A 13,296-nucleotide genomic window follows, 5' to 3' on the forward strand; every position below is an offset into this window, starting at 1 on the left:
CTTGTTTTTACTTAGTAAGGGCCAGACTTAGACCTGAAACCTATAAGCCTGTATGTCACTGATGTTTTCTGCATTTTTGCACTAATAAAAGGAAGACATTTTGGCATTTTGCTGAAAAATGTCCTTTGTAAAGACCACATAAGAGTCAAGCGTCGTATTTTCTGTCTTGTTACATTTTGCCTTTACTTGTTTAGTTATTTGATACATTTCGGTTTCTGCTTTTCAAGGCAAGCTTTAGCTTGATTCAGGAGGTGATTTATACATTTTTGGAGTAGAAAGTAAATTGACTGGACACTACACGCTCATTGTTTACATATTTTATCACTGGTGTTTCACTGCAATCCAGTCTTGGCAACATGAATAACACATATTTTTTTGTAGTTTCAAACTCCTGTGTCACGGGCACACTCCAAATTCTATTAAAATGGAATATTCTGTTGTTTACAGAAAGCGGTGTTTCCAGTTTCAGGGTTAATATGTGGTTGGTGTTATCCATTGTGATTGTTCCTCTTGGTACCTCCTTACCTCTGCCAGAATAAAGTACATGAAGCACGCCTCACATGACTAGCAGATAAGGAGGAGGTAGAGTCAATACACACTTCTATACTTCGTACAGTCCTACAGGTCGTCCTGACTGTTCACTGACAAAACAGGTATGTTCCTTCAATACGCCACTTTCCAGAGCATTTAAGAAGTTACATTCACATTTTAGAGGTCTATGGCCCTTATTCGATTCACTTTTTCTCTTAAGTTTTCTTCTAGGTGATATTTTGACATCTTATTAATAAAATGCCTTCTATGCCACCAACAACAAGCAAGAAAATACTCCGAATAAATTTGACAGTACTTTTTCACCTTCTTTTTGGTACTTATTCAATTGCAGAGAGCTGGAAAGGTATTTTAAACAGAGGATGAAAAAATCTCCTAGGAGAAAAGCTTAGAGAAAAAGTGAATTGAATAAGGCCCAATATGTCATCATCATCACTTTCTTAAGTTTTGAATTAGAATGATACTGTTTTTGGTTAACTTAGAGGTAAACAAAACATATGGTAACCTTTCAGCTAATAAGCCTTCTTCAGACCTTGTTCCTGTATTTTAACAAGATGTTAGAACACACAGCTTATATACACTGGACATTCCAAGGAGAGGCATTTTTTGCAGACATAAATAAATGTCATTTAATAGGAAGGCATCTTTGATTTTTCAGTTTCAAACGTATAAGAATAGGTTTCAGCTATTTTAGGGGTTTATTAGATTTTTTAGTACTTTTTAAAGTCCTTCCACAGTAGCTTAATCAAGGTGTTTCTGAAAAATCTTGATACACATTTTGGACTGCATTTATAGTAGATGTACAGTACAAAGTATGGTCACCTAAGTTCTTTACATCCATGCTCAGCACAGTCAAGCATACATATTCTCTTGTAAGGTGAGAGAGAAGCAGGAATATCCAGCCCTGGATAAGCACCTCAGCAGGGTTGATTGTGAAAGTTAAGCCTCATACACACGCTCAACAAAAGTCTTTTAAATGCACAATTATCAAACAACTTTTGTTGTTGAAACAAACCAATAAGTTGTTTGCTCAACTGTTGGATTGACTTAAGCTGCGTCTTATCAGTTTTAAAGAGACTCTGTAACAACATTTTCAACCTTATTTCTTCTATCCTATAAGTTCCTATACCTGTTCTAATGTGGTCTGTCTTACTGCAGCCTTTCCTAGTTGCACAGTGGCTGTATTATCTCTGTTATATCATCTAATCTTCTTTCCTCTGAGGGCTTTGTCGGGCTCAGGCACACAGGCAGGAATGTGCTCATCTGCTTGTGATAGGATAGAAGCTATACACACCCTCTCCACACCCCCTGCAGGCTCTGTATGAGTCACAGACTGAGCTCCTCTCAGCCTATCACACTCTGGTTAGCAGCTATGTCTTTTGTTTGTAAACACTGCCTAAAACTGGCAATTACAAGCCAGGACTGCAGCAGGGAGTGGCAGAAGCAGCACAGAGGGGCCCAGGAGAACATAATAAATAGAATGGTATGCTTTTTATTGTAAGAATTTTAGAATACAGATTCCATTTAACAATAGCAAACAACTTTTTTTGCTTGTTTCAACAAAAGTTTTTGATAATTGCCCATTTAAATGACTTTTGTTGAATGTGTGTATGAGGCTTTAGGTGACAGGGTTTTTTCTTTTTTTGTACCTAGCTTAATTCATAATTATGTGCAGACACAATAATGTGCAGTTATCCAGAGTAAAGCCCCATACACACACTCAACAGCGGTATTTTATGCAGCACAATTATTCAACAACTTTTGTTGTGAAATAAGTTGAACAACCAAAAAAAAGTTGCTTGCTATTGTTCAAAGAACTGATAAGACTGGTAAGCCAGTCTTACCAAGGAGGTTAAGCAGCGAAGCATACAATACATAAAAAGTATTCTTCACTGCAACTGTAAATGCGCATGTTGTCGGGCACCACACTGTATGCCTCACATTATTCCAAAGGGTTCCTCCACAGCGTACTGCTAATGCATCGATGTGAACTTAGGTACCATTACGTTGCCATGCGATTATATTGTGCAGCGCTTTACCATATACAGCAGCTGTGCTGAGCTGTGTGCACAGTATAAAGCGGACCTGAACTCTTGCTCCGGAGAGGAGGAGAACACAGAGAAATCCACCCTTTGTTCACCCTGCATGTGTTTATAAAGAACAGCAGTTCTAGCAGCTGGTGTAATTTGAGCTCCCAGCTGTCTTCCGAGTTGAGAGCTAATATGTAAACAGGTGTTTAACCCATTCTGTGCTCCCAGCTAACCAGGAAGTAACTACACTGCAGCATCTCTGAAGGAGCTCTATAAGCTGTAACAAGGGAATGTTTTTCTGTAAAGGTTATTATGCTGTTGCTTATCTTTTAGAGCAGAGAGGAAGTTCTGAGTTCAGGTCTGCTTTAACACCACTGCCGGTGTGAACAGGCCCTTGTTGGTGTTATTGGATGGTGATGGTCCAGCATTTGATAGCATAAATGGAAAGAAGAGAAAGGCATACAATAAACAGTGGGCCAGTTGTATTTGTTTTATGGTGAAGTTCTTTTACTGAGTATAATGAACATGTTTTCAGGCAGGCTCCAGACATGTGTAGTTGGTAATCAAGCAGGTGAAAGGTGAGGCAGGAATCAGACAGATACAGTTGGTCATCAGAAGCTCAGGCAAGACTGCAAATAGACAAGCTGGACTGAGCTGGAGTATGAAGCCAGAACAAAACGTTGCAATCAAGACAGTTTATCTGGACACTACAGAGACATCCTAGCTGCGTCAAGAGCATCCCTCCATGCAATACTCTGTCAGTAGTTGGTTTGTTTCTCTGTAATGCTTTCCCAAGATAAGAAGAACCCGGAAAACCAGAGTGGCCAGAGAAGTGGGCCAGCAGGTTCCCAGGGGATGTACGTGCAATCCACCAGTTTGTGTACCTATCAAGCCAAGGAGGTTGTAATGAACAGAACATTTACACTGGAATCCTGGCAGAATGTTTATTTTATGTTCCAACACCCGGCTGTCTTTCCAAAACTCAGATATTGGTTTTGGATGGATTGTCAGTTTAGAAACAGTTTGGAAGCCAAGACTAGATCACTGATACTTTCAGACACACAAGTACTTTTGGCATACAGTATAATAAAGTTGCCACACTACCAGTCAGGTCTGGAAGTGAAGAAAGTACACTTTGTTGATCTTTGCTTATCATTTCTTCTTTTACTCTAGAACATACAGTGATATTCTTTGCCGTTATGGTCTTTATTTACATGCTGTTTTACTGCAGTAATTTACATTTTAGATACAGTCACAGTATTAATTAATATCATAATATACAGTAGATTGCTCTCAACACATTATGATACATAAATTAACCTGAAGTCTGCTTGGTGGTGTATTACAGATCCATACAAAGAGGGATGGCTTGTAATATAAGACTCCCTCTGCTGGAGAACCAGCTGACATGCCCAATCTGCCTGGAGGTATTTAAGGACCCGGCCATGCTGCAGTGTGGGCATTCCTACTGCAGGGACTGCTTATGGGGCCTGATGAAGGAATCCCACTTCGTTCTGTTGTGTCCTGTGTGTCGCCAGGAAGTGGATTACAGCTCTTCTCCTCCCAATGTTTCACTAAAGCGACTCATTGATACCCTGAAGATACTGAGTGAGGAGCAAGCTGCGACTGAGATATGCCCTAGACACAGTAACCCCCTCAGCCTCTACTGTGAGCAGGACCAAGAAGTTATCTGTGGCCTATGTGGCACAATCGGGGATCACAAGCATCACCACATCACACCACTTACAAGCGTATATAGCAGAATGAAGGTAGGCATACATAATCCTGAGTTATGAGTTACAATCATGCTTGAATCGACAGGTTGTATTGTATGTGGTTACTAGTGATGGTCAATGAGATGCAAATAATTTTGAGTTGATGCAGAATTATGCAAATGTTGTATGCAAGTGAAACGGGGACTCACGCTGGTCCTTTATTTCACCACTAATCTTACCTTATATTAGGGTTTTTAGATTAAGGGAAATGTGCTTATAAATTACACTATTCAAACTGTTCCCCATCAGCTTGTACTATTACTCCCTTAGCATATCGTTTAACTTCTCTTACACCAGAAAGAGCGACCCCTGGTAGCACAGACACATTAGGGCAAAAGACACTCACTCACCACACTTTCATCACACCTCCAACAGCATCTTCATCACACCTCCAGTCACACCATCATCACACTTAAAGGGGAACTTCAGCCTAAACAAACATTATGTCATTAAGTTACATTAGTTATGTTAATTAGAATAGATAGGTAATATAATTTTTTTACCCACCCTGTTTTAAAAGAACAGGCTAATGTTTGTGATTCATGGGGGCTGCCATCTTTGTCATGGGGGCAGCCATCTTTTTGGTTGAAATGAAGTGACAGGGAGCATAAGACACCGTTCCAACTGTCTTGCCTTGATAACCCCTCCCAGCTGCATGCGCTAGGCTTCAAATGTCAAATTCAAAATGTAAAAAAAAAGAAAATTGCACCAAAACAGCAGAATGAGAACAACAACATCAGAAATCCCATCATGCTTTGCACAGCATCGGGGGAAAAAATGCCCGGGCAGTTTTCTTCTGTGCAGCTAAAAATGAGGCTTGTATAAGAGAAACAAAGTTCTGATGCTGTGAAACTGTTAAAGAAACACCAGGCCTTTTCAGTGCTGCTGAGTCGATTTTTAGTCTGGAGGTTCACTTTAAGTCACACCATCATCAAACTTCCAGTCACACCTTCATCACACCTCCAGTTGCACCTCCAATCACACCTTTATCACACCTCCAGTCACACCTTTATAATTCCTCCAGTCACACTTTTATTATACCTCCAATCACACCTCCTCTCACACCTTCATCACACCTCCAGTCACACCTTCATCACACCTCACGCTGGTCCTTTCCTTCACCGCTAATCTTACTTTATATTAGGGTTTTTAGATAAGCAAAATAATAACTTAGAGATAAGGGATACAAATTTAGCTCAACATAACTACTTTTTATTTTAGCAAGGACAAACACTTTGTTAATATGGATCTGTATATAAGAATAAAAAGGACATTTAAGGTAGCCATACACTGGTCGATTTGCCATCAGATTCGACCAACAGATAGATCCCTCTCTGATCGAATCTGATCAGAGAGGGATCGTATGGCTGCCTTTACTGCAAACAGATTGTGAATCGATTTCAGCCTGAAACCGATCACAATCTGCTGAGCTGCCGCTGTCGCCCTTCGGGCCCCCGCATACATTACCTGAAGCCTGGTCCCGGGCATCTTCTCCGCATCGGCTCCCAGCGGGCATCTTCTCCGCATCAGCTTCCGCATCCCGGCATAACTTTCTGTCACTCCAGTGACAGCGGAAGTTCAAATAGAGTGCCCTCTATTTGTACTTCCGCTGTCACTGCAGTGACACAGGAAGTTATGCCGGATGCCGGGATGCGGAAGCTGATGCGGAGAAGATGCCCGCCGGGAGGTGATGCGGAGATGCCAGGAGCCAGCTTCAGGTAATGTATACCTGCGTCGGTCGTACGCCGCTAGTGATGCGCTCCTTACCCGCGACGATCGACGGTAATTTCCCGCACGGCGCGATCGACGGGACCGATCTATTTCGGGCCGAAATAGATCGAAAATTAGCGTGTTGCGTGAACGATTTGACAGCAGATTCGATCCCAGTGATTGAATCTGCTGTCGATCGGCGGGTAATCGGCCTAGTGTATGGCCAGCTTAAGAGTAGACAGGGGTACAGTGGGATTTGCTTGTAGACTTTCCTGCAGAAATGGGGACAATTGAGAGTTATTCCTTATTAGTATCTGCTTTCTTGTAACCGCCACCTAGTTGTACCAGGGTTTTACTCGCAATAGCCAGAATAGTATTTATACAGTATGTAGCACACCACGGCTCTCTTCCGTGGCTCTGTGATCATTGAAGACAATCGGTGACTTCTCTATTTGAATGAATTGTCACACGATATAATAGCTACACCATGTAGTGAGCGGATGGAGCAGCAAGGCCCTTATAATATACCTGTAGGTTTGGACAGGGGAAAGGAGATACCAAGGGGTATATTAAGTAAGAGAGTAATGCTGGGAATACACGGCTCAATTTTGAGCAAGAGGGCTCGATAGATAAGTTCCGTCATGTCCTCATTCCCGCCCGATGGTTTCCGAATGGAATTGAAGTGAATGGAAAACGATAAGAAAAACGAGCGGAAGATAAGAGAATTGACTGCGGAATCAAGTGGCGAAACAATCGAGCGGGTGAATCGAGCGGAAAAATTGAGCCGTGCATGCCCAGCATAAAAGTGGGGCTGAGGAGTCTCATTTAAGATAGGGTAATTTATTTCCATTACAGTCCTTTTTGTAGTAGGACAATTGAAGTGAGAGGGATATGAAGAATATGGAAGGAAATGATCAACCTAAGTAACGTACACCCCCTGGCCATACATATAGAAGTACCCTTACTTAATTTAGCCAAAGCCTTAAAAAATTTGGACCTCGATAATTGGATACAAAAAGGAATAACTAAAGTAGCAGATATAATGACAGAAGATCAATTAAAACCCTTCGAAGAATTAGTATCAATATTTGATATCCCCAAGTCAGACAAACCAAAATATTTTAGAATTAGGAAATTCATTAATAAACATTCACCTATCAACATAACCTATCTACCTCAAATAAAGAGATTATTAGACCCACAAAACCATAAACAAAAAGGTATAGCAATATTCTATAAAACATTTTTACAACTCAAAGATGATGCTCCAAAATGGCAGTTGGAGAGATGGCAGGAATTATTCCATTTAGACATTGAACAAGAACAATGGGGGCGGGCCTATGGGTCTCTGAGAGGGTCAACAAAATGCGTACTCCATTATGAAAACTTTCTAAAAATTTTATGGCATTGGTATCTGACTCCTGAGAAGATCTCTAAGTTTGATGACAATACCTCTCCCTTGTGTTGGAGAAACTGTAATGGCACTGGGTCACTGTTACATATGTTTTGGTCATGCCCTAAAATCACTAGACTCTGGAAGGAAATTGAGGTATTTCTAAAACAACTTCCTGTTTTCTTGACTTCCATACCACCGGAAATGGCATTACTGCATATCAATACTATGGACCTTCCATTAGGCGAGAGATTTATTTTTAATCATCTCTGTGTAGTAACTAAAATAGCCATAGCCGAGAATTGGAAATCCCAATATATACCCACCTTAGAGGACATCTTGAGGAAAACTGATCTTAATATGAAAGCTGAAAGAACATGGGCAATTAAAAATTGTACTGTCAAGGCCTTTTGGAAAAAGGCATATTTGTGGCCTACTATATACAAAGAATCGAAACTACAAGAATTTTTAGTATAACTGAATAATAAGTGTAACATTATAACCCTCACATGGACTAATATTATGCAGCATAATCTCGTTATGTTTTATTAGTGATCAACCATAGATAGAACTGTAAGTTATGTTATAAAACCCGACCTAGACTCCGGATGGCGACTCTACTTATCGCTATATGGACCACTGCTTTACCCAAGCAATTCATGTAAGTACTGAGCACACAGATAGGAACCTATAATAAGCAATTAGTGTATTAGTTGAGTAGTGTAGAATAGTTAGGTAGTTTAGGATAGACAATATAATTTTAGTTCAATAAGATAGTTAAACAACAATTAACAAGATTTGGAACAGGCGCTAAGAGAGACATATATTAGCATAATAGAGATGTAAATTAGTCCACCTTTGACTTACAATCTTTGATCCATAGAAGTTTTGATTCAAAGCCTCCCTAGTTGACTTAATGGGGAAGCGTCCTTTGGGGTCTCAGTAGGGACGATAGTATCCCCCATTCTCCAGAGGATGCTCCTTTGTTTGTGGTGATGTATATATATATATAATAATACACTAGGGATGGATCTAAAATAGGATCTGTATAACCATTACAGAGTCATTTAGAGGTGGTATATAGATATCCTTAAAATTTTTATTAAAAATTTCCCTTTCTCTCCCTTTTATATGTAAATTTTATAAGTTAAATTAATTTTGAGTGTTATATAATCATCCAGATAATTTGAGCATATTTCCTGTAATCTATGTAAAATTGGTTTTTTTTCCAGCAATTTTGGTGTTTTTATAGCATTTTTAGCACTTTAGAGTTTTTTACCGCGTTTTTACCGCGTTTCTGCGCGCTTTTGACGCGTTTGCGCGTTTGTGACGCGTTTGCGCGTCTTTGACGCATTTAATTAGCTTATACGCGATAAATAGGTGTTTAGACGCATGTAACTTACACGTAGGGATCCATATGCGTAAAATTATGCGTATTTCATGCGTATTTTAAGCATAATATTAATATAAATTAGTATATGCCAATAAGCACTAGCTTGAGAGCAAATAAAGTTGTTGAATACTATAATTAATGGTCAAGCCATTTAGGTAAATATCTGAGATTCTAAACTGGCTTTTTTAAATGATCTTCTAGCTCTGAAAGTTTAAGTCCACAGTGTTAAATATGCTCCTTCTACATTTAGTGTGGATTATTTATATGCTTTGTAATAATTTTATCTTTTTTTTTGTACATCTCTTCTGATTGTTAAGAGTATTTTCCTTTCAATATTGTATTATGTTAACACTATAACAATGTTACTGTATAAATATGTCTGAAACATATGGTTTGTAAAAAATTTAAAAATTCCAATAAAAAACGATTGAAATCGAAGTGAGAGGGATATGGACGCTGGATATATTTATTTCCTTTTAAATAATACCAGTTGCCTAGCTATCCTGCTGATCTTTCATGCATACGTAGTATCCACACCTGAAACAAGCATGCAGCAAATCCAGTCACACTATAGTCAAACATCCGATCTGCATGCTTGTTCATTGTCCATGACAAAATGTATAAAGCTACGTACACACGTCCACCTAGTACACAACATGCACACGACCACCCGCACGACCCGACGAACCGCACAACCTGTATGTCCACACATTCAGATGGATAAACGACCAACTCATTTACATACTGTCCACGCAAGCGGAATGACGGACTACACGTTCAAATGACTTCTACACACGCATCAACTGCACTATATCAGACCAACATTCGTGTGAGTAGATCTGACAACTGGATCAGGAAAACTGCCTGTTATCAGTCGGTTGTACTGACCTATAGGGCCCGTTTCCACTTGTGCGGTGCGAATCGCCGCGGTAAAAATTCGCATACGGATGCGAATTTCACGTGCGGTTGTGGCTTTGGTATGCGAATTTTTGTGCGAATTCGCATGAAAATTCACATGGATGACGCTGTATGCGAATTTAACCATGGCAGTGCCGGTGTGCTTTTCCATTGATTTACATGCGCATGAAAATTCGCATACCAAAGCCGCAGGCGATTTCCCTATTAAATACATTAGCGGCGATTCGCATGCATTCCACACGCAGGCGAATTCTGAGGGCTCTGCCATGCAGAAAAATCCTGCACAGAAAAACGCTCAGGAAAACTGACAAGTGGAAACAGGCCCATCCACTTGTATTGGCTGTGCGAATCTGCATGCAATGCAGGATATGCATGCAGATTCGTGATAGTGGAAACGGGCATAGCAATACAAGTGAATGGGACTGTTTCCACTTGTCAGGATTCCTTTGCGTTTTTCTGTGCAGAAAAAATTCGCATTGCAGAGCCATCAGAATTCGCATACCGCATACTGCTATGCGAATCGCATACAATATATTTAATAGGAAATTCGCATGAGGTTTAGGTATGCGAATTTTCATGCGAATTCGCATAGAAACAATGGATAAGCACACCAGCACTGCCATGGGTAAATTCGCATGCATCGTCATCCTTGCGAATTCGCATGAAAATTCGCATGGATCCGCATGCGAATTTCGCATCCGCATGCGAATTTTTACTGCGGCGATTGGCACCGCACAAGTGGAAATGCAGCCTTAAGGCGGAGGATCAGCAGGCTAGCCAGACAATTTGCATTGTTTGAAAGGAAATAAATATGGCAGCCTTCCTATCCCTTTTTACTTCAGTTGTGCTTTAAGCCTCTTCACATCACCTGTAAATTAATATTGTTGCTGCATGTACCCTGTGCTGCAAACCGGTTACCGTAATTTACCAACATTGTTATCTTTACCTGGACGTGCAGTTATCTCTGGGCTGCACTGCAGCTCCTGGCCTTGGTGCCTGGAGAATGATCTGAGACCAGTCAGTGAGCTTGGACTGGTTACAGTTATCAAAAGTAAAATGTGTTTTGTAAAATAAAACAAAAAAACATTCCAGTGATTTTCTGGCTGGAAATGGTTATAGTGACCTTGATTTAGAAATCCATAAGAAAGTTTTCTAGAAAGTCATGACTATGAATCTGATTGGGTTGTGCTTGCCCATGTAGGGTCAGCTTTCCACTACAAGAATCAAACCCAGGAATTCTGCTGGAGATATTTTTTGCTGTTTTTCGAAGTGTTTTAGAAATACATGAAACTCGCTCATGGTTCAGGTAACTAGAGACGCACCCCCCTTCCACCCACCACCACCATAATAAAATGGAAATCATTCACAATCAAAACTGATCCTACAGACTTGGCCTGGTCTGGAATCGTCTTAATATAAGATGAGATGCGTTTGCAGCCCTTATCTGGGTAATTTTAGTACTGTTGGTGTTCGAATTTGACATAACAAATTAGGAACACCCTAACCCCAAACTCCACAGCTTTGGAAGGAGGAGTCTAATGAAGCATGCGGTGAAGCACAAGAAGTGAACTCCCCCTGACCCTGTCCGCTTGTTCAGTACTGAAATGGTGTGGTGTTTGGCAGTGTTCAGGAGTTACGAACTTGTTATGCCAAATTGGAATACCAACATTACATATGAGGTAGCACATATCATGTCATACATTGATCAAAAATATAAACGCAACATTTTCGGTTTTGCTCCCATTTTGCAAGATCTGAAACATTTTCTACATACACAAAATATCCATTACTCTCAAATATTGTTCACAAATCTGTCTAAATTAGTGAGCATGTCTCCTTTGCCAAGATAATACATCCCACCTTACTGGTGTGGCCTATCAAGGTGCTGATTAGACAGCATAAATATTGCACAGGTGTGCCTTAAAGGAGTTCTGTTGAGCTTTTAAAAAACAAAAGCTGCCACTTACCTGGGGCTTCTATCGGCCCCCTGCAGCTGGAATGTCCAGCACCGTCCTCTTTCAATGCGCTGTCCCCCATCACCGGCACCAGTGTAATTATTCGTCTAACTAGACAGATAGAAGTGTGGCGTGCTTGCTCCCGCACGCGTCAGCAGGAGCTTACTGCGCAGGCGCAGTACAGGAAAACTTTGTACAGCGCAGTAAGCTCCCGCTGACGCGCGCGGGAGTGAGCATGTGTGTGGCCATGGCTGCGCAGCCGCACTTCTATTAGTCTACCTGCGGCAGGGAACGGCACATCGGAAGAGGACAGCGCGGGACATTCCAGCTGCAAGGGATCGATAAAGCCCCAGGTAAGTTGCAGTTTTGTTTTTTTTAAAAGGTAAACAGAACCCCTTTAAAATGGCCGCTGATGACCCAATTTCTAGCAAAAAATCGTTTGAGCGATCAGATAACCAACAAGAAAATCCAAATTTTGGTTTGACAAAAATCCAATTGAACAACTATTTTTATAATCATTCATTAATCTCCTAGGTGATATTTTCAAACTGGTCAGTAAAATGCCTTTGAAACCACCAGCAAGCAAGAAAATACTCAAAATAACTTTGATAGAACTTTTTCACCAACTTTTTGATACTTTTTCAATTGCAGAGTGCTGAAAAGTTATTTTAAATAGAAGATGAAAAATTATCTCATATGAGAAAAAGCTAATTGCATATAGGCCAAGCTGTTATTTCTGCTCAGTTTGGAACACACAACAAATGAACATTCTGCAGAGATGCTGTTTGCCAGCAGTAAAGATGTTGCCACATGTGAATAATTTAAGAATGTAAATCAAGGAGAGGAAAGTTTTTTGCAATGGGCAGACACCAACTAAATTACTTATACGTGCATATTGTAAAATGTGAGCAATTTTAATATTTAAAGAGACTCCGTAACAAAAATTGCATCCTGTTTTTTATCATCCTACAAGTTCCAAAAGCTATTCTAATGTGTTCTGGCTAACTGCAGCACTTTGTACTATCACAGTCTCTGTAATAAATCAACTTATCTCTCTCTTGTCAGACTTGTCAGCCTGTGTCTGGAAGGCTGCTAAGTTCTTCAGTGTTGTGGTTCTGCTATGAACTCCCCCTTTCAGGCCCCTCTCTGCACACTGCCTGTGTGTTATTTAGATTAGAGCATCTTCTCTCTTATCTTTTACAAGCTGGATAAACCGTCCTCTGAGCTGGCTGGGCTTTCACATACTGAAGAATTACAGACAAGGGCAAAGCTGTTTGCAGGAAGAAAAGAGCAGCCTGAAACTTCAGTGCATGAGAGATGCAGGGGGAAAGAAACACACAAATGATCTCTTGAGATTCAAAAGGAAGGCTGTATACAGCCTGCTTGTGTATGGATGTATTTTCTATGTGTGGACATACTGTACATCAACCTACTTCCTGTTTTGGTGGCCATTTTGTTTGTTTATAAACAAACTTTTTAAAACTGTTTTTAACCACTTTTAATGCGGCGGGGAGCGGCGAAATTGTGACAGAGGGTAATAGGAGATGTCCCCTAACGCAGTGGTATGTTTACT

The 13,296-nt window shown here is 40.4% G+C and overlaps 1 protein-coding gene across 1 annotated transcript in view; it reads left to right on the plus strand.

Moving 5' to 3' along the window:
* The first annotated feature begins 3,943 nt into the window (after window positions 1–3,943).
* Window positions 3,944–13,296, plus strand: part of TRIM50 (tripartite motif containing 50) — a 39,013-nt gene continuing 29,660 nt past the window's right edge. Inside the window, exon 1 of the mRNA XM_068266356.1 lies at window positions 3,944–4,348. Within this exon, the coding sequence (XP_068122457.1) occupies window positions 3,944–4,348 (405 nt within the window). The remainder of the gene's footprint in view (window positions 4,349–13,296) is intronic.

The sequence above is a fragment of the Hyperolius riggenbachi genome, chromosome 2, assembly GCF_040937935.1.
Source record: "Hyperolius riggenbachi isolate aHypRig1 chromosome 2, aHypRig1.pri, whole genome shotgun sequence".
Taxonomy (NCBI): Eukaryota; Metazoa; Chordata; class Amphibia; order Anura; family Hyperoliidae; genus Hyperolius; species Hyperolius riggenbachi.